At 40.6% G+C, this 21,948-nt stretch overlaps 3 protein-coding genes across 9 annotated transcripts in view; 1 reads left to right on the top strand and 2 right to left on the bottom strand.

Annotated features, from left to right (window-relative positions):
• The window catches only part of pdzd2 (PDZ domain containing 2), a 58,276-nt gene extending 55,444 nt beyond the window's left edge, over positions 1 to 2,832 (bottom strand). For all 4 annotated transcript variants that reach the window (XR_004656733.1, XM_034872408.1, XM_034872409.1 and 1 more), the window contains exon 1: positions 2,464 to 2,832. The gene's annotated coding sequence lies outside the window, so the exon portion shown is untranslated. The remainder of the gene's footprint in view (positions 1 to 2,463) is intronic.
• si:dkey-3h3.3 (uncharacterized protein LOC100144568 homolog) lies at positions 1,355 to 21,644 on the bottom strand. 4 transcript variants are annotated; one of them, XM_034872419.1, is made up of 7 exons: positions 21,321 to 21,644; positions 18,769 to 19,770; positions 17,958 to 18,175; positions 16,892 to 16,972; positions 16,637 to 16,641; positions 16,563 to 16,584; positions 15,076 to 15,564 (listed from the first exon to the last, which is right to left on the bottom strand). In XM_034872419.1, the coding sequence occupies exons 1-4, from the start codon at positions 21,324 to 21,326 to the stop codon at positions 16,903 to 16,905; spliced, it is 1,296 nt and encodes a 431-aa protein (XP_034728310.1). In that variant the 5' UTR covers positions 21,327 to 21,644; the 3' UTR covers positions 15,076 to 15,564; positions 16,563 to 16,584; positions 16,637 to 16,641; positions 16,892 to 16,902. The 4 variants fall into 4 exon arrangements, with proteins under 4 accessions (XP_034728309.1, XP_034728310.1, XP_034728311.1 ...); XM_034872420.1 differs by lacking the exon at positions 16,637 to 16,641 and having other exon boundaries at positions 16,888 to 16,972; XM_034872418.1 differs by lacking the exons at positions 15,076 to 15,564; positions 16,563 to 16,584; positions 16,637 to 16,641 and adding an exon at positions 1,355 to 1,367.
• On the top strand, positions 5,410 to 13,556 carry golph3 (golgi phosphoprotein 3). The gene is made up of 4 exons (XM_034872421.1): positions 5,410 to 6,208; positions 8,131 to 8,262; positions 9,269 to 9,383; positions 10,417 to 13,556. The coding sequence occupies exons 1-4, from the start codon at positions 5,999 to 6,001 to the stop codon at positions 10,839 to 10,841; spliced, it is 882 nt and encodes a 293-aa protein (XP_034728312.1). The 5' UTR covers positions 5,410 to 5,998; the 3' UTR covers positions 10,842 to 13,556.
• Positions 21,645 to 21,948: the final 304 nt, after the last annotated feature.

Here is a 21,948-nt window from a genome sequence, read left to right on the forward strand (position 1 = left end):
TTTACTGTATGCACTGACACCTGACCATTGGTTTTACATAATAAAATAAATATAATCCTTAAAGGCACCAGCCTGAGTCATTCAGGTCCAGCCTGGTCCCGAGGCTCTCTCTCTCTCTCTCTCTACACAATTGAAAGGGGCTGTATTGGCACAAAGTTTCAATAACAATATTGTCAAAGCATAAAAATACAATTTATTTGGACAGAACACAATATACAGAACATTAACACACACACACACACACTCACATGTGATGTGTAATTTGTGTGATATTGAATGAAAGGATGATGACTGAAAGGGATCACTCACAGTGACGGACACTCAGAGAAGGATAAACATTGCAGCCATTACCAGGCTCTTGTAGAGGTTTTCGGTGCCACACACATCATCAGCCTTGTTTTCAGCTGCAGCAGCAACAGCTGTTTTTAGAAAACAAGCTCTGATAAACACTAGCGGCCCTGCAGCGACCTGCAGACACACACTTAGACACGAGCTGGAGAACAGATCGGAGCATTTAGCAGCTAAACAGACAGATATGTTTCTCTGGCGTTGGAGGAGACTAAAATGGAGAAAAAAACTATTCAGATCCTTTACTTCAGTAAAAGTACTAATACCACACTGATCTCCATTGATCAAACAGTATGCACATCTTTTCTTTTCTATATTTCCTATGGGATCCCATGATTGGCCCAAACTGGTTGTCAGAAAACATGAGCCACAAAGTTAAAAAAAAAAGTGTATGAATGTACTCCATGTTAAGCAACGTAGGCCGACATATCCAGAAGTTCTGTTAAACCGTCTGGTTCCTGTAGGTGGTGGGCTGGGAATGATCAGCGCAGCCTGGATGGCAGCCTCGAGATGTAAAAGCTATCACATTATTTCACAGTGAAGTCATTTTGAAGCCGTAGCCAAAAGAGCTTGAGAAAAACACTGAATGGAGTTCCAGAGAGCAGAGATTTTCCTCAGCAGGAATGCAGAGGGCCTTGCAGCTGTATTCACCTATATTTCAATCATGACACAGAAACTGAGGGGAAATCAAACTGCTGAAGTGGGCACCATAGATTTGTAGGCACCAGAGAAGAGGGATGAAAATGAGATGATTTTACTATTTTTAAATGTCTATCAAATTGATGCCCAATTATTCCATGTGTGTTATGTTGTGCTATACCTCATTTCACCTTCAGTAATTTGCCTTTATCCATCTACTTACACCATAATCTGAATATCTGAATACATGCATTAATACAAAGCAGCTTATCTTGAATATATCACACAAGAGAAACACAGATGTGGCCCCTGGCTAAAGGCTGACAATACTACTGCAACTAATGACTATACTCTGGATGAATGGATTAGTTGTCTGGTCTCTAAAATGTCTGAAAATATTGATTGAGATTTTTCTGCCAGATATTGCAATTAAGATTTGATTTGCGATTACAAAAAAACTAAAAGTTTAGCTGAAGTTCAATGTTCACTGTGCGACGGATAAAGAGTGTCATGGAGCATTATAACACAGATTATTTATCACAAACGTCAAAGTATAATCACAAAAATCACATAAAAAAAACATTCCAATGAAAGATATCAGTTCTAAGCCAAATGTTAAATAGCATTATATAAGTTAACTGAAACATCCACTGACAAGAGGACATTTCTGGAATCTGTGAAATGTAACATTAGCCCCCCCCACTCTGACATCTCTCCATTAGTGCATGTATAGTCCCTGAGCATGTGTGTGCAGTTCAGGCCTGTGTGTAATGTGTGAAATAACAATAGTGTGTAAATTGGGATTTCCCCTTGAGGGACTAATAAAGAATAAAAAACGTTACACATTATTTATGTATTATTCCAGCATTTATCTTGTGGAAAAAAATGTTTAAGCAAAAATTCAACTAAATATTTCGATTTGAATAGCTAATGGCAGTCTTTCAAATCTCGATTTTCCATTAAAAATGACTCAAACCGATTGTCAAAGTAGTTGATCGTTAAATGAACAGGCTAGTCAATTAATTGATGAATCTATGCAGCTCTTAACACAACTTATGTTAGTTCAAATAGGGATATCAGGCTATAAAGTAGGTTATATGGAATATATATATAGACTATAATATAGGCTATTGCCTATTTTCCCCCAAAATACATGTTAATTAATTTCAGCCAGCCCTTACATTTGAATAGCCTACAGACTATTAAGAGCCAGCAGTAGTCACTAAAGCTCAAAGCTGAATGGACTGATGTGTCCTATGTCTTCATAGTAGTCTTTTGTGATTATTCATATTGTATGATCCATATGTGTGTTCCTTGTGCAAGGCACGCACTTCTAAATGAACACACTCCTATAGGAAGCACACTAATTTAAGCTGCACTAGCTTCACAGTTAACCCAATATTGTCAGACCCAGGACGCATAATAAAGTCTCAGTGCATTTATTGGAATATGAAGCAGGGTCCACTGCAGGCCTACCTTCGGGCTACATGGCCGTGCACTTCAAAGGCTCCCGATCCCGGCTCCAAAAACTGGCGATGACACGTTCAAGGTTTGAAAAAAAAAAAAAAGCGTCTAAACGGTTAAATCCGTGCAAGAATAAAGTAGCTGCGCTCAGCTTGAAAAAACAGAAGGAGAAAAAAAAAGTGGCTTCAGAGTCCGAAACTCCATTCAACAGATATCCACTGAAGTAAAGCCATCCAAGAAGCGGGAAAAAATATGAAATGTGTTGAAAAACAGTTATAAACGCACTGCGTTTCTCTTTCTCAGCAGGTATGGGTATTATATGCTTTGGGGGGTTGATGAGCTTTCATTCGGCCGCCCAGTCTCGGATGCAGACGGGAGGGCGGAGTCTAGAGCCATATTTTTGTTGAGACGGCTGTTTTGGCCTGAAAACCCCGCCTCCCAGGCACCACTTCCTGCCAAAGTTAGGCTACTGCATGCTAGAGGACCAAAGTAGACCCCACTAACTTTTTTTTTTTTTTTCATTTATTCAGACTGCAAATATACAAAAAAAAAAAAAAGACCTTTTTAAAAACAAAACCCATTGTAAAATTATTTTAAAAAATGAACTTTTTCCCCAGGTCGGGGCCAGGTTGGCCCAGTGGTAGAGCCGGCGCACATGTAGGATACTTCGAGGTTTATACCTCAACGCAGAGGTCAAGGGTTTGAATCCGACCTTTGCTGATTTCCTGCAATGTCTTCCCCCTTTCTCACCTAGCTGTCCTATCACATAAAGGTGAAAAAGCCCCAAAAATAATCTTAAAAAAGCATATAACCAAAACATAGGAGCATATAGGCCTGCATAACAAATCAATATTGAGAAGAGAAAGAAGAAGAAATAGAAGGGCTATCTCAAATTAAAAGTTTCAAGTAAATAACCCAAAACAGCTGCTGTTCCATCCTTAACCTGTTTCAGTGACTTATACAAAAGGTTGAACTCATTCTTCCAATGAATCAAGAAGGGTTTGGTTATCTGCATTTAATTGTAAAATGTTTTCCGAAGAACAAAATCTACCTTCCTATCTTCAACAAAAACACCCAACTTTATATTCTGGATCCCCATTAACTTTGGTCCATGGTGTAGTCTACACGACACACAGGTATAAAGCTCCAGGATTTCCATACACCCACACTTAAAAATGCCCAATGACACGCATCAACATACTTTACATTATGTTTGTGATGTATTTTGAATTGTCATCTGTGTTTTTCTTCTTTACATCTGCTAAATAAATCATTTCCACCATAAATTGGTGCATACAAGTGCATCCGAATACAACTTCATAGGAAATCAAGTTGCTCAAAACTTCCCTGGGGAAGGACACCCAGACCACGGACTATGATACCTTCCCCAAAGGCACATTCTGGCTAAAACAGTAGGCTACAGTATACATATGCTTACATATCTAATACATTAGCCTATACACCACTGCTTTGATCCACTCTTGCTCCTGGCATCAACAACCTAACCGTGGTGACGATTTCCTGAGCATTACACATTTAAATATAATCATCATAATTTAAGCCATGAGGACTATAAATATTAGGGTTTAATGATTTTGGGGGGAAAAAAATCAAATTTGCGATTTTTCGGCCATATGTTGCTCTTTGCAATATTTCTAAAAAATATTAGCTAAAGTTGAGTAACCACTGTATAACAGAGGAAACACACAGTGGAGCATTATAATATGAGACACCATGTAACTGCTATAACTCTATAATCTTCTACTAGAATGAGAACATCTATGAACTGCTAGCAATAAGTTTGTTTTTTTCAAAAAGCATGGAACAGTCAAACACAGAACATGTATTACAGAAGCTAAAGTTACAATAATAAAAAACAATTCCATTAAAAGATATCAGGAATTTGCTGTGAACTGACATGCAGCAGCAGCAAAATATTAGACAAACAGCACACATACAGAATATAGAAGAAATAATAAATAGGAGAGAATTCAAGAACAAATACTCTAAAAAAGATGAAAAAATGTAAAGGAAAAAATTTACAAATGGGTTAAAAAAAAGAAGTTGGGACTAGAAATGTACAGCTACCTAAATAGTATTTATCACGATGTCATTCAAACCTGCAGTATTTACTGTATGTGTAAGTTGGACTATAGTGCAGCATTGTATCAAAAGATGTCATTATACATATTTATGAAACACAAAAACACGTTTCAAACCAGTTTTGTCCACACAGAGCTCTTTGTCTAACTCCGAGAACTGAAAAAGAAACACAACTGACATTTACTTATTAACTACACACTGTGTTGGAATATCAAATCAGATTTACACAGCTATTACAACAGCTACTTTTTAATATTTCCCCCCATAAACGCACAGTAGACTGAAGCATATAGCATCCACCAAAGAAAAGAAGTCCCAGTACAGTACCAAGTAGTGGTGGACTGGTTGCTGGAGAGCTGCCAAGGTGCCCCTAAAAAAGGCTTTTAATAGGCAGCCCCCTTTAATCTGACATATCTCCAAATAGCCAATGTAGGTCCTGTTTGTGCATGTGTATGTGTGTGTATTCAGGGCTGTGTGTAAGGTGTAACAACAGAGTGTAAAGTGTAAATTCTCCTTGGGGATTAATAAAAAGCCGTACCCTTTGCATGTAGTCTCAGAGTGACAATCTGATTATGGCACACTATATGTAACCTACACTCACTCATAAGGTGCAAGGGCGCCAATTATTGGTCTTTTTAGAGTACTACAGGACATATCTAAAGAGATGGCTTATTTAAATTTTGTAGTTTTCAAATTCTGAAAAAAAATTCCAGGGGTGAGTGAGGGTTGGCAAACATCTCAGAGAGAGAGAGAGACAGAGAGAGACAGAGAGAGAGAGAGAGAGAGAGAGAGAGAGAGAGAGAGAGAGAGAGAAAGATTCTCAAAAACCCTTTTTTAGAATCATTTGAGTGACCTAAGCAGGGAATGATAATAGCCAATGACATGATCAGCTGGCCTATATTTGAAGTGTGAATACCAAGATATTTGGCTGTAGCCTATTGTAAAATTATAAGATGGAGTTTATTGGTGAAGTAGCCCAGAAATAAGGAAGTAGGAGAATAAGGAATAGCTATATATTAAGAATAAAGTGTGACTGCGCTGTTGGGTAACATGCAGACTAAAAGTATTACAGTGTAACGTTATACTTATTGTACAACCAACTACAGTCACGTGACTGTGGTTATTTGAATTTAACTTAAAATTACTTGGATGCTGGTTGGTGGATTCATGTTATCTCGGCCTCTACCTGCTGGATAAGTTTGGTACCACAGCACCACACGGCGCCATATTAGACAGACATTATACTGGGGCGGAATACGGACGAAGTCAAGGAAGGGGAGCGGTACTCCAGATGTCAAGGGTACAAAGGCCTCAGTAGTCTATTCGCAAAACACTCGAGGTAACTGCTGTATGGTTGACAACGAGTAATTGAGGTAAGAATCTCGGGCAGCGTCGTCCGAGGCGTGCTGTTTTCCTCGTTGTTTAGCTAAGTTGCTGGGCAGACATGACTTCCTTGGTTCAGCGGAGTTCGGGCCTTGTGCAGAGGCGGACCGAAGCTTCGCGCAACGCCGCTGACAAAGACCGTCCGTCCGGCGAAGAGGACCATGAGCCCCGACGGGGAGACGAGCAGGACGAGGACGATACCGGAGACTCCAAAGAAACACGTCTTACCCTGATGGAAGAAGTGCTGTTGTTAGGGCTGAAGGACCGAGAGGTAATAGCAGATACACCCTGGTCTCTAACGCTGTAAAATAAAGGTAAATCTTAACGTTAAACGACGCTAACGTTAGCCATATGTTCCTACCCAACGTAGCTAGCTAGCTAGTTTCGTTAACATTAGCGCCCTTGTTTGTGTTTACGCTAGCGGTAGCTATAGCGAACAACAATAATGGGCCTCAGCGTTGCCGACAGCCCGGGTTAGTGGGTTTTGTAAAAAATGTCGAAAAGAGGTACTTTACCTTTTAGTCAAATGGGGTTGTTAGTGATTTGGACGTGGTCTTATGACAGATGGCTAGTCTTTTTTTGCGACGTTTGTGCCACTTTGTGCACCCACGCTAGCGAGTTAGCTTAACAAGATACACAGTAACCTTACAAGATCACTAGCTAGCCAACACAGTTCCTTAGACTTTAAACGGACTGATCTGTTGGTATATTTTAATGTAAATATTCCAGGAATGCTGCATGCCGCACAGTGGAACTATTAATCTACTGTTATGGGGTTATCTGCAATGCTACTTTAATACTGATCAAACAGTAACGTTAGACTACTAAGAGAGGTGCGGCCACTGTCGGTGCTATTTAGAAAGTATTGGCATCCACTTACGTACTATTTCCGGTCTTCTTTTTGACCACATCGGATCCCAGTGGCGTTAACCAGATTGTATTGACACTGATCAACATAAATACATTTTTTCAAGCACAAATAAAAACCTGTGTTTACAGATCCATCTAAAACACATAATCATCACGAGTGCACCCAGTTATTTATCACGTGTGTCTAACCAAGATGAGAGTTACATACGTGTCTGGAGGTTTCAACAGGTGGTAGTACTCCAGAGAGAGAGAGAGAACCTGATGCGGCACATACCTTACCACCAGCATTTTTGCATTTTACCCAATATGTCTCCTCCCATTTTCCTACAAACTGACTGAAACTGTTTGATCAATATCAGTGAAATCTTTAGATTGCATTTAAAGGTTCATTTACTGCTTTCTGCGTGGACAACAACGCACAGTCACAGCACTGCTGGATGTTTAAGTACAGATGGAGTGCAATACTGTGGCGGGCTAGAGTTTGTTTTGCTGCATCAACACACAACTTATTCGATCGGTTAGAAGGTTGCTTTCCTGTCTACGTATATGAGGCTGAGTCTGCATCAGTCTTTGCTGTTCAGATGTCTTGTGCTTTATTTACATCTTTCTGTAAAGAAAACTTTTACTTTGACTTAAGCCAGACATGGCCTCACGCTTACTGAGGCATTGCTTCAAGATTTGGGTACAAAATAACTGTCATGATACTATCTATTGTCATATACCACCTGTTACTATCAAAGAAACTAAAGGCTTTGACTTGCCTTTAAACTTGCAGTCGTCTGTCTCCTTTTTTTTTTTTTTTATAAATTATAACACACAGGGCACATACAAATGTGATATTGTCAAACTAATGCCAGCTGTAATCATTGGGCCGGGAAGTACAGACTCTGTACCAAACTATACCACAATAATTTCATCTAAGGGTGCTTCAGATATTTGCAGCTGACAGGAACTGTAGCCTTAAGTGTTGTTTAAGGCTATCTGTTTACTCATTGCGCTTATCGGCTCCACCAACAGGAATCTTCCTGACAGCCAGTCAGCGTCCGTTTTGCCCGGGGTTTTTCCTGCCCCCCCCCCCCCCCCCCCCCCCCCCCCCCCCCCAAACCCCCAAAGGAGGCTTTAGCCAGCTCCAATGGAAAATGACATCAACAAAATGACAAAAATTGAGAATAAAATAAGCAATTCAAATCTTCTCTGAATTTGTTAAAGAGCAATTTACTAAACGGCCAAGCAGAACGTGAACCTAAATATGCGCTCTGATCGTGTGAGTGCATAGTAACCTTTTGACTAACCCGTATTCTGATGTGTGTTGCTATGATTTAGGGCTACACCTCATTCTGGAATGACTGCATTTCATCGGGGCTGCGAGGCTGCATGCTGATAGAACTGGCTCTCCGAGGACGGCTTCAGTTAGAGGCTTGTGGCATGCGGAGGAAAGGTCTGCTGACCAGAAAGGTAGGACGTTTGTCCCTGCTTGCACTTTTACTACAAAAAATGGTTCTGCTGGTGCAATTAGTCTTAACCGATTTGCATGTAGCATAAACCTGCACAGGTATTTGTAAAAAGGCATGAACAAGTCCAAGGAAAGTTTACTGTGGGAATTTAGCATTGCAAAAAGCAATGCTAGGCCTAAAGGCTTGTTTTGGTTAAACGTCTGCACATTTAATGAAATGTAACCTGCATTGAGCAGCACTCCTCCTTCACGTTATCATCCCATTAAACAGGAATTTGGTGAGATTACAAACCTTCTACATGCAGTGTGTTCTCCCATCACATGTGCAGCCCAAACTATTAAAAACACTATTTTCAATGAAACTGTTCTTAAAATACCCAACAATGCACAAGTAGACTATATTTCTCAATTCCAGTTTGCTGTCAGATTGTTTATAGATTTCAGCATTTCCGACTGAAGGCAGCTTTATTTCACAGGGGAGAGAGAAGGAAAAGAGACGAGTGAGACATAGTGAGTGCTCTGTTGTAGCAGGAAACATTCAGCTATTCCACAAACTTGAGAGCTTACATGACCACAGCAGCATGAAGTGGGGTTCCCTTTCTGCAAAAGTTGAGTGGCAACCCCCGCTGCAGCCTAAACACACTACCTCCAAAGCTGGATAATGCCAAGAAAACCCTGGATATGACAGCTGGAGTAAATAACACCTATATTATAATTGTGTTCCAGTTCATTCCAATGGAAAGTTTTCAGGAATTTTGCAACTCTTCACACCTAAACTCTTAATGGTTTCATATTCCATCATCATTGTGGCCTAGTAGTTTTCCATTGATTTTCATTACGTCCACCAGACACCTTATCAATAAATCAATTGACAACAAGTGAACGTCACTCAGCAATATATACAGAGCCTTGAGGAATTAAAAGAAAAGGGACATGTTGTTTTTCAGCGACTGTCCTCTGATTATTACACCTCCTAACTGCCAGCCATCATTCTGAATGATTTTGCAGGTGATTTGTAAGTCGGACGCTCCAACAGGTGACGTGCTCCTGGACGAAGCCCTCAAACACATCAAAGACACCCAGCCGCCAGAGAGCGTGCAGAGCTGGATCGAACTGCTCAGCGGTGAGTTAAGCTGCTTCGTCCCCCCCGCCCCACAATGGTTGTAGGTGGAAGGAGATCCACAACAATGGTGTCGGACTTCTGTGGCTAAAAAACACACACACACAGACACTGCTAAGTTCAGAGCTATAACCTTACTGCGACAGCTCTGTTGTAAAGGCTATTGTTGCTCAGCAAGCAGAAAGGCAGGTTAAAGAGCATAGCCCAAACTGTTTGTCATGAAATCACAATTGTGTTAGCCACGATGCTAACGTCCTTGATAACTATTCCAGTGTTGCAGTTGTTCTAGCAGATTGCCATCTTACTGAGAATGGCTATTAAGAGGTAATATATGAAGTCAGAGCTGACTCTGACTGCTGTAGGGCAGGTAGCATTACCTTAAGCTCTCTCCATGAAGCGCCCAGCTAAACTAGCGTAACTATAACTTGCAACGCAGTTGGGAAAACCGGAATGAGCGAACTATTGATAACATAAGCCTTTTGGCTCGGTGGATTTCGTGTTAAAACTATTTCCCATCCTTCCGATTTCCTGTCACTCCCCTCTTTGCAAACGTTACTCGGTACGTAACGTTAGCTCACAATGCCTCGTGTTTCTCACTCCCGTAACTTATTGTTCATCTGACACGAGAAGAGGAAGATTAGCTAACGTTAGCCAACCTATTTGTGAAAAAATACTGAAAAAAATATTGATTATAAGGCAACCTTTTACTCCAATCCTTTCCCTGTTTGCAGTGTCTGAGATGGTCCTGCTTCTGTTCTTTCGTCATAGATGAAAGGGCTGCACATCATTTTTTTTTTTTTTTTTCTAATAGTCATTGCGATATCAACTTGCACAATAAACAAATTTGTTATAAATTCAACTAGCAATTTGTGGTATATTAGCACATTACTGAAATCAGCTGAACTGAGTACTCTTTAGTATCTGTTTATTCATCGCAAGTAATATTGATATCGTCATATTGTGCAGCCCTCGTAGATTAGTACGTCCCCTCTTGATCAAGCATTAACTGTCCAACGTTTTATCGGCTGGTGTTTAGGAGAGACGTGGAACCCTCTGAAGCTCCATTACCAGCTGCGGAACGTCCGCGAACGGCTGGCCAAAAACCTGGTGGAGAAAGGCGTCCTCACCACCGAGAAGCAGAACTTTCTGCTTTTTGACATGACCACGCATCCTCTCACCAACAACAACATCAAGCAGCGTCTCATCAAGAGGGTGCAGGAGGCTGTGCTGGACAAGTGGGTTAACGACCCCCAGCGCATGGACAAGCGTCTGCTGGCGCTTATCTTCCTGGCCCACTCCTCGGACGTCCTGGAGAACGCCTTCGCCCCGCTGCTGGACGACCAGTATGACCTGGCCATGAAGAGAGTGCGGCAATTGCTGGAACTGGAGCCCGAGGGGGAGAGCCTGAAGGCCAACGCCAACGAGCTGCTATGGGCCGTGGTGGCTGCCTTCACCAAATGAGCCCGCCACAGCGGGGACAGCGAGTGCTCATGGCATTCAAGGGGCATTGTGCTTTGGGGCAGGAAACCGTAGTACTGACCCCAACGTGGTGACTTGACTGAATTACAGTTTACCCCCTGCCTGGACTTTTGGAATGGGCTTCCCTCTTTTCTTTTTTCTTTTTCATCCCTCTTGTCGTCCCCCCCCCCCCCAAAATCATCATTTATGTTCAATTTTGCTAAAAATAACTCACATGGTTGAGGATGAAATGGGTGAGGCCAAATGAAGATGTTGGTTCATATCCTCTTTTATTTTCTATCGGGTATGTCTTTCTATGGTCATGTTTTCTTAGAGGTACGGCACAGGTTACTCAAGGTAGCATCCTGATACACGCCAGGGAATAAAATAACCCACCGGGATGTACGTGCACGGATCCGTACAGGGCAGTGATGCCGTAAAGGAAAGAACGGTGAGATGATACTAATGTCAAGTCTCTCCAAGTCCAAAAGGATACCATCTACCACATGTGATTCAAGTGTATGGATGTGATGTTTATGGTGTCACAGCATTCTTTTGACTTTCAAATCAAGTACTGGGAGAAAACTAATGCGATCAGATCTGAAAGTCTGAGTCGATTGATGCCCCTTTATCCATCCATCCACACACATATAAATATATACAGATAGATATATATATGTACTTGTTTATCCTGTTCAGGGACGCCAGGGGGCAGGAGATTGTACCAGCTCTCACTGGCCAGGGGAGGTGACACGTCGCCAGTATATCACAGGCCTGAGACGGAGACAAACGGCCATTTACTTTCCAGTTCACCTGACCTGCATGTCTTTGGACTGTGCGAGGGAAGCCCATGCAGGCACTTGAAAACATTATCCTAGCTCCACACAACTGCCTGCTGGCTTTGGATTGGAAGATTTCCATGGTGCAACAGCGCCAACTGAGCCATCATGCTGGCTTACATTCCATCCTTTCTGGCTCAGAGTTTTGGGGAAGATCATTTGTTTGTACAACAGGACTATAAGCCTGCACGAGCATGGACACATACGTCCCTGCAATGTGGAGTGGGACATATCAGTTTCCTTAGACTTCTACCCTGTTGAATATTTGGGGTAAAAACATTTCAAATGAAAGAACATCATTAGACAGACTTGTTTGGTGCATTGGGTAAAATAGTGCTGGAATAATATAAATCCTAAAGTTACCGTAGAATGGATGGGGCTAATAGAAATATAGATAGGTGATGCTTTTTTTTTTTTAAGTCATTTTTTGCAGTAAAACATCATTTTTGGTTTGTATCTCATCACTGTGCACTGTCAAAATGTGTGCATGTCGAATAGAACCCAGCTTACATTCAGAATTCCAGTATGTAATATCTGAATGGTAACGGTTGGAAGCAAGCACCTCCAGGTGCAACATCATCTCCTTGAAAAGAAATGGCTCTAAAATGTGTAATTGAAAGGATTTGGTACTATCAACTAACACAGCATTAGTGGCTGTTAAGGATCAAATTGAATTATTTAGTGGCAGAAACAAACTCAGGAAAGAAAACTTAATTAATGCCAGCTGCCTTTTGTTAGCAAAATTCAAATGGACAAAATTTACCCTCACGAGTGAATGCCAATATAATAATCCCATATGAAATGATCCAAATGTCCTTAAGCTGAAGAAATACATTGGTGATGATCTTCTCCTCAGCTTTTGGGTTTGTGTATGCTACCCAGACTTGATAACACGACTACGCTCATGCATGTGAAGATAAATGGGATTTTCAACTTTTCTCCAGTACAAGGATAGGTCTTGCATATGATATATTGTCTGTATTTAAACATACAGAAAACGAGACCTATTTTTAGAGAACTTGGGAGCTGTTGTAGATGTTAGAGCTCGGCCTACTGCAGACAACAAATCCAGTCTTAGTGGACCAGCCAGCACACACTATACCATATGGAATTGTTGGCAGGTTTCCCCTGCCTCCAGCCTTTAAGCTTGGCTGAACGTGCTCCAGGCCTATCTCTGTCTTGGAGGGAAAGAGCTGAAATCGATCTTGATCTTCTCATGCGAGTGGGGGCTTGTGGCACACGAGAGCATTTCCTAACCGTGTCAGCGATGCTTAAATGTGCCGATTGTTTGCTTCACGTTGCAGCAACTTGTAAAATAAATCTATTGTACTCAACTTAACTTTAAAAACAATCTGGATTATCTACCAATTTTACCAAAGTCTAATCCGACTAATCAAAAGATGGGCTCACATTCCAGATGTTGCGTGTAATTGTATTAGGCACAAACTCAAAGGACATCTTGTCCCAGTATGTTTTACAGTTCAGATGTTCTAAAACATCCATCAAAGCCTTTTCACCATGAACCATACTTTGCTCTTAATTTCATATTGCCTCAATTTTATGAATTTTGTTTTCACACTTGTTTAGCTGATCTGTTTTAATACAACTTTTGCTACGCCGCTTAATGAATCTGGTGAAAGACGTTGCTTTATGACAGACAGTCTCCCTCTGGTGTCTTATGTAGCAAAGGGTTGGGAGTGATCAGTCAGTGATCCTGGGACAAGAGAACTGACCAGGAAGAGGTTTATGCATCAGAAAACGCCTCAAACTGCAGAGTGACTATGAGAGATTATATGTTATCTAAATAAAGGGACCTGTAGTCTGTGTACTTTCATTCACCCTAGAAAATAAACCAAGAGCTTGGAAGTGCCTAATCATATTACTGATTTTAAGTTTTATTTGATGCTTGTGAACACAACCTCTTTGTCCCATGAGAGAATTCTGGTTCAGCTCATGTGTCCGTCTTTGTTTCTTGGCAACACATTTACCAGTTGGACATTAATTTCATTGTGAAATGCAAATCAACCAGGCTTTACTCTAGTGAGAAGAAGCCACGCTCACTCTGGCACATGATGAGATGGGTTTCCTGCCGCTACAGTCTTCCTTTGTTGCTTTATTTTAATCCAGTGGATGTTATTTGAATTTATGAAAAATCTTTACAAATTGACCAATCATTCATACATTACAGGTATGTAGCAAGATAAGTGATTGCATATCCGCCGATGTGATTTGAAGGAGACACTTATGTGTGAAAGGTCTAACAGCTGATCTGTGAATTACCATCCCGAACTATTCTGAATGCTCACTTAAAGGTTAGGTACACAAGTCTGATTAGGAAAACAAACTGTACGAGTTCCACTAGAGGAAAACAACCAATCAGAGCCCAGGACTGTCCATCACTGCTTGTGGTCTCCTATGGAGACCCCGACTAGCAGCAGTGGTAGAATGTAACTTAGTACGTTTCTAAAGTACTTCTACTACGTGAGTCTTTTCATGCCACTTTCTACTTCTACTTACTCCAATTAAGAGAGAAATATTCTACTTTTATTCCACTACATTCATCTGACAGCTTTTGTTACTAGTTACTTTACACATTAAGATTTCTGCACACAAAACGTTGTTTATTATAACGTAACCTAGCAACAATATAACGAGTTCCAGGAGCAGCTGAGATGAGACCATTAAACACACAGCTGTTTGGATCCTTTACACTTCCTGGATCACTTTACTTTTAATACTTTACCATACTACATTTTCCTGATGATACATACTTTTTCCTATTTAACATTTTCAATGCAGGACTTTTACTTTTAACAGTATTTCCACAGTGGGGTATTAGTACTTTACTTCCCTCTCTGATCGGTTTACAGGGTGAGTAGGTCTGTAGAGGACGCCGTCTCTGGTCCATCCAGAAGCGCCTGCCACTGAACTGCTATAGCTATGTTTTTAGTATGATTTTACAGACTCAACTTTTCATAAGTTATTGCAAATAAGTCAATCACTCCTTACTAGCAGTGTCTGTTTAAAGCATGCCTGGGATGTTGCTGACTCAACACTGAGTCCATGTTGGACTAGGTAAGACTTTTAAAGACCTTTTTAATCCCATTTAGAATTTAATTGATTACCAACTTAATGAACATGCTGGCAGTAGTATGTAGGATATAATGGAATATCAGAAAGGATTTTAGGCTGTAAAAATACACTTTTACCAAGTACTTGAACCCAATACATTTTATTGTAATACTCAATACATAAATGCTTCGTGACAAAAGAGTTATTTATTTTATAAGACTTTTAAGGCCTTTACAAATATATTTAATAGACTTTTAAGACCCTAACGCATTTTACCTGGAAATAACTTACAGAAGGCATTTATTAACCCAGCTATACTACCGACAGTGTACTTGTACCTCAGAGGAAAACATTGTTACAGTGCAGATTCAGGTTTTACTCATAAAATATCCCAATTAAAATACAATGGATTATTATTCATTCACTTATACAGCAATATATTAGAGTTGAAGCTCAACCTTGAACAGACGTGAAGTAAACTGAAGTACGTTTGAAGGTCTTGTCTCAGAATCAACCGCATTTTTAATCTGTCTGGTCTTGGTTGTAGATAAAGAGGACTCTGGATTTTATATTAAGACCACACCTGCAGGGATTCCGCTCAATAACCTGTCCATTGTCTGTTTATGTCTATGTGTTAAAACTTGCAAATGCTACTAATAACGACTCATTTCTAATCCTAAAATGAAATGTCCCGCCCACTTTACACCCACTCCCAAGAAAGTGGATGCAGGGGACAGGACAGGAAGCTCTGGCTGTCTAACACAAATCTGGTCTTGGTCTTTGTCCTGGTCTTGATCATGACGCGGTCTCAAACCCACGGTCTCTGTGTTTGAAAAAAAAAAAAAAAAAAAAATCAAATATGAAATTTTTGACCCAACTACGTTGATGTTGTGGTGATATTGGAGGGTTGACTACAGGCATGGGCCAGATACCGGCTTCAACGTATACCGCGGTTCGAAAAAGTCCGTTTTTAAACCCCTAGAAGTTTTTGTCAAACCGTTCCCAAAGTTTTTTTGAGTCTACGAGGACAGAAAGTGCAGTTTAGAAATTCCTCTCCCTGCAAGTGTGCAGTGTTTCAAAATATAAAACATTGTGCTCATTGGAAACAAGTCACCCAGACATTTAAACAAGAATACATGTATAGCTGTAATTGCAGTTTCGTGAAAACTGATATTTTTGCTGAAAGTTATCATACCGTCAGAATCCCATAACCCATGCCGAGCTGAATGGTGGTGCTTTCACAAAATATGAACACAATGAGGATTTTGATGAATAATCATCAATAACATTGATATGAATAAGGGGGTAAATGCAAATATAAGAACAGCTAGTAAGACTGGTAGTTAGGGCTGGGCTATAAGGAGAATATCGGATATCAGGTATTGTGACGATATTATAGGGTTGACAATTGGTGTTTTCACAAAATATGCTGAAATTTTAGATAAATAATCATTAATACCACTTTCAAGTGAAATTATAGAGAAAAAGCAGAGGCTCTGTCTCCTTTTTTAGTTTGAGCGAGACTCCTCTGATGACGATTAAATGACGCTCAGCATTTACAACTGATTGTTGTTCTCTTGGGACATCCATCTAAGCTGCGTCCTCACAGGAGTATAAGCTCCCGAAGCGGAACTAATCTGTGCCCACATTAACACGTCTGACAACGCATGTCACGTGGCCGGCATACGAGAGCAAACAGGAAGCAGATTGTCTGACGTTGAATATCATGGACGCATGTGTTGAAAATACAGAAAATGTACAGAGAATGTCTTCTATGACACTAAAAAAACAAAAGTTTGTTAACTGTCCACGCTTCAAAAAGGTGAGTCTTATCTAATATGATCCTGATGAATTAAAGGCATACTAACGTTACTGTTGTATGCGAGCCGTCTCTGCACACACAGCTTGATCCCTCCCCCCCCCCACATCTCAAACCTGCATTGCTGGTTTTTACAAAGATCATTTAAAACATAATTCTTTTGTTTAAAAAGACAGTGGAAGCTATGGTTGACTAAGGCAAGTCTGTATTGGTATTTAGGCAACATTAAAGTCATTTCCAATAACATTCATTGTCCCATAGCCATAACCTGTGTGATTTAATATGTCATCTTAGCTCTACTTGTACAGAATGTGTTGACCAACCTTAAAGTGACTCATTCTATTCCCTTGGCTTTGAGCTCATCTCCAACTCGGCTGAGATAATCAGGGTCTGGGTATCCATAGCTGCGAACACAACAACACAAACTCAGTGCCTTCCTGTGGACTAGTAGTGTGCAATAGTTACAGCTGTTCCAAATGTTGCTTCACATTAATTGTCTGAGAAATAGTTGCAATTAACAATGATAAAAGTAAAGTTAGTAATGAAATCCAGGATCAATCTTATGGTTATCACTGTCATATGATACAGATGGTAAAGTAAACCACGCCTCTTTATTATCTGGATAATAAAGACGGCATTGTTTAACTGCAAATATGCACACAAAAAAGAAAATTATGTAATAACTGTTATAGGCTTAGCATCAGCACTTACGTGTGCTTCCTGTCAAATCACAAGAGACTGCTGTACTGATCATTTAGCTCTCAGAAATAAGTTTATCTTGCCATGAATACAAAGATGTACAAATCAAACGTTTGCATGCAAGGAAGGATTCCACGAGAGGCACTTCAGCTACATCTAAAATAATGTGTGATGTAGGAAATATCTAACTGCAATAATTTTGACAGACACTGCGATATGATTCACGATATTGGAGGGAGTGATATTTTTTGTGAATTATTTTTGTTTCATTTAAAAAAATACTAAAATTTAAAAAGTTGAGATCATTACAGATCTGTACCAAAAAAAGATTTTATCTTTAGTATGTAGGATAGGATTTGTCCCTGCAGCATCACAATAATAAAATCCTCCACCATGGTTTGACACATATTTTGCCTTTTACAAATAATTAATTTGTGCCAAAACAATGGAGTTATTTCATATATTATAAAAAGGATTACACAAATGTTAGACCTCTAAATGAAATGTAAGACTTTCCAAAGAAATTAAGACTTTTATGACCTTATTTTTCATTTTACAGACTTAAGACTCTGCAGGTACCCCAATATTGCACTAGTGCAATTTGGGATTTCAATGTAATTGTGATTTATTGCTCATCCCTAATGTAAAGCACATCAATAAAATGTCATGTTGCCAAAAATGAGTCCTCACCAAGTCGGTCCCCCATGTGTGGAGGTTTTGTGGTGAATATCGTTCCACGTGACCATGTTGTTCCTGCCGGTGGTGGAGGAGCGACCCACGGTGAAGACCAGTCTCTGATCAAAGGCCCGCCTCAGCAGCGCCAGGATCCGTCGGCCCTCAGGGGAGTCTGGGAGATAGGCTGTACGGGACGCACCTTCATATGGCTGCCCGGGGTTGGGGTGCTCCTCCTGCAGACACACAGGGGAGCTCGCTCTGCTTAATGATGGGTTTCAGGTGACCAAGGGTCCAGGGCTTTTCTCAGACCACTTCTAGGTTTAATTTTAAAAGTAGATATTGCGGCTACATTGTAGGGTTGACTATTGGTGCTTTCACAAAATAGTTACACAATGAGAGTTTTGATAAATAATCATCAATAAAATGGATACAATGACTAAGTTGGTAAAGAGGTAAATAAGAGAAGAGCTAAAACAGTTTGGTGAGTTCAGAAAATCACTTAAAAAGCAGGAAAAGACAACACAACACGATATTACTATATCGGAAATGTCAGACAATATCTAGCCTTATATATTGTTGTGGATATAATCAATATGATACCCATCCCTACTTTATACTCTGACAGTTCAGCAATGTAAGAGTCTCAAATAAAGCTCCTTTGTTCAGTGATGACGACTGAGACAACTCCATTCATCCGCTTTGAGATGAGCTGAATATTCCTGGAAAAGCTAGTAGGTACCTTAAGTTGTTTTTTTTTTTTGTCAAATGCTGTTTTCAAGGTGAAAAGTGGAAATTAGAATTAAAAGAGTTTTACTGGTAGTCCTACCTTTTGGATGCCACTTGGAATGTAATAGTGTATTGTTATTGTTCCATATTTCTCGTATCCAGGCAGGGATGCGGAGCTCGTGGTGGACCTCATCTCGCCACCCTCGGGTTGCGTCCCTGTCACCGTGCCGTACATCTGTCCACACATCGGACACACAGGCTTGTACTGGAAGGCCGTTTCCACACAGTTTCTGCAGAACGAGTGCTTGCACGGCAGAGTCTTTTTCTCGGCGGTTGCTATCGGTTCCATACAGATTGGACACGGTTCTCCTTCGGGATCTTTTCTGTGTTGAGATGAAGGACCCGAGGTTTTGCTGCTCGGGGCCTCTGCTGGACCTTCGTTCACTGGACTCTTGCTAGAGCTCGGCCTGTTTTGTGAAAGGTACTCTTTTAATTTAGCAATGTGCACAAAAGGCCCAGTTGCAGTGACTTCAGATCTTCTGTGGCTGGTCTGCAAGACGAGACCGGGGAATCTCCTCTGCAGTTCTTTGAGGTCATGTGGACCCACAGGGACACATGTGACCTGCAGGTCAGCGGCAGTCCGCTGGTAAAATGTGATGAATTGCTGTCTGACGAAGTCGGCCCGGACACTGTGCAAGGAGCCATGGTGCGATCTGAAAGTCACCCGTACTGTGTCACGGGGTTGATTGTGTACTGTTCTGGGGTCAGGCTGTGTTTCAATGACAACGCTCTTCCCTTGAATCTTCGCAAGTTCTTTCGCACATTTTAGCTCAATGTAGGACATGACAGCCCCCGATACGTCCACAGGTTTGACATGAGGTGAAGCATGCATGTCCTGCGGACGGGTTGGTCCGTGGGTGACGGGACTGAAGCTTTGCCTCCGGGACAGTTTGACTGACAGCTGCTCCAGCTCCTCATAGGTTCCTTTCACTACGTAGCAGGAAGCCTTGTTCTCAACACTGTACGGTTGAAGAATCCTCGTTAAGCTTCCAGAGTCGTCGTAAGCGATTTTATCAATGATGAGACTGATGTCTGTGATAATCTGCAAAAAGACAGCTGGAGTTAGCCGTTAGCTACAGACAGACAGTACATACAGCCGAATGCAGTGTGCAACATAGTTTTTTCACTGATGGTGATGCAACAATGTGACATGGACCACTACATTATAATCAGGCTGAAATTGGGGTCGGGTTATATATCGATGTTTTGATTGATTGATTGATATGTTTATTTCGAACATGCAAGAGAATGTATATAAAAATACAATAAAGAAATAATAATACCAGATATCGTCTTCAATTTTTGATATTGTAATATGGTAAATGTTGTCTTATCTGGTTTTACAGGGTGCATTACAGTAAAATGATGTCATTTTCAGTTCCAGCTGCTCTCTTATTTACCTTTACCCACTCAGTCATTACATCATATCTTGGAGAATATTGATCAAAAATCTCCCTGTGTAAATAACATTTTGTGAAATAGTCAACCACACAATGTTTCAAGGTGTTTGGTCAAGAATATCGTGATGTTTGATTTTCTCTATATTGCCCAGCCCTTGGCTCAAACAACTCAAGAATGATGACTGAAGAAAGAAAGAAAGTCAAAGGCTTTGCATCAGAGATTTGCGTCTAATGGAACTATTATATTTAAGCAATAGCTCAGGACAGGCGTGGCGGGGTAGCCTATGTTGTGACCATATCATAGCTAACAGGGTTTGCAAATGTCATTGAATTTGGATGGTTTTTGTAAAAAAAAAAAAAAAAAATGTGCAGGACGACAGGAAGACAACACCAGGGTTAGATAGATGGATAGATAGATAGATAGATAGACAGATAGATAGATAGACATCCAGTAGCATGACAACTATAACACAACAAACATATATACACATATACATAAGAATAAAAATAAAAATCACTCACAGAAATGCAATGACCATGATAAGGTGAGATACTATGGTAGACTGTGTGTAATGGTGATATATATATAGATATTTTGCAAAAGTGAACAGTGCAGTAGATCATGATAAAATAATAACTACGATGAAAATGAAATATAAACATAATAACCTATGAACTGACTGGCTGAATAACAATACTATGTAACAGGGAATAAGTTATAAAATGTAACATGTAGATGTTATGACCACAGTCCAGACTGTGTATGAGGGCTAATATAGCTCATAAAAAAATTGTGAAAATGATATGATTGGGGTTGATAACAGTAACCGTAAATAAGAGTAAATGCGGGTTTTACCACGTTGTGAGGCACTGGGCAATGGGTAAAGGTTAACATTTGAATTTGCGAGCTTTTATTTTGAAAGGCAGACTCAAAAAACAAGGAACAAGTAACCTTATTTCATAGTTTTATGGCCAACTTTTAGAACGCTCTTCCAGGTAGAAAACATGTTGGTTTGTTTTTTAGACTGAAGTAAAAAAGGGCGAGATAAATTCGTAGGAAATGTCTACGCATTTTTCAGAAAAACAACATGGCTAGAACCAACCCTTCACCCACTTTAAAATCGGTTTCTGCTTTCACGTTCCACGTCCCTTTAGTCTGCTTAAGCTATCTACGTGTAAACATGGGACCTACCTCCATACTGCAGAGCTCTTGTGAAGCTGTAGCTACGCCGTGTTGTCTCTCCGAACGAGGTGCTGACCTCCTGCTGCTGCGTTCTGCTTTCACTTTCAGGTCTGTCTGTTAGCGAGCCTAACCTGTCACTCCCGTAGACGGTTAAGGTCCCTTCCACAGACAGTTAACTCCCCGATGTAAGGCGAGTGAAGATGTGACTTGCGCATGCGTCACTTTGTACAAGGAGCCTATGAAACTCAGTGGTAGAGCGACGCGCATGCACCTCGAGGTCTATGCCTCGACGCAGAGGTCTAGGGTTCGAGTCCGACCTGTGGCGATTTCCTACATGTCTCCCCCTTCTCTCCCCCTTTTCTCACCTAACTGTCCTGTGAAAAATTAAAGGCAGAAAAGACCCTCCCCCCCAAAAAAAACTTCAACAACTTCTTTAATTTCGGTCACTGCCCAATGTTGTTAGGCGAGTGCAGATTTGAGTCGCGCATGCTTCACTTTGCGACAAAGTCTCGTAAGCATATTGTATCATGCTTACGAGAATATTGTAATATCAATAAAGAATAAAAATGTACCTACTTAACGAAGTAGGCTACGTCCACTGCTGGCTACTAGTTGTCACTCGAATTGTGTTTATAGC

Source organism: Etheostoma cragini, chromosome 5, assembly GCF_013103735.1.
Source record: "Etheostoma cragini isolate CJK2018 chromosome 5, CSU_Ecrag_1.0, whole genome shotgun sequence".
In the NCBI taxonomy this organism is placed as follows: Eukaryota; Metazoa; Chordata; class Actinopteri; order Perciformes; family Percidae; genus Etheostoma; species Etheostoma cragini.

Bases quoted from the DNA above. Each gene is read 5' to 3' on its own strand.
- golph3 (XM_034872421.1), top strand. From the start codon at position 5,999: ATGACTTCCTTGGTTCAGCGGAGTTCGGGCCTTGTGCAGAGGCGGACC. The intron at 6,209-8,130 runs GTAATAGCAGAT...GCTATGATTTAG, and splicing joins TAGGGCTGAAGGACCGAGAG to GGCTACACCTCATTCTGGAA. The intron at 8,263-9,268 runs GTAGGACGTTTG...ATGATTTTGCAG, and splicing joins AAGGTCTGCTGACCAGAAAG to GTGATTTGTAAGTCGGACGC.
- si:dkey-3h3.3 (XM_034872418.1), bottom strand. The intron at 18,176-18,768 runs GTAGGACTACCA...GTGTGTCTGCAG, and splicing joins TTCCAAGTGGCATCCAAAAG to GAGGAGCACCCCAACCCCGG. The intron at 16,973-17,957 runs GTGAGGACTCAT...TTGTGTTCGCAG, and splicing joins ACACATGGGGGACCGACTTG to CTATGGATACCCAGACCCTG.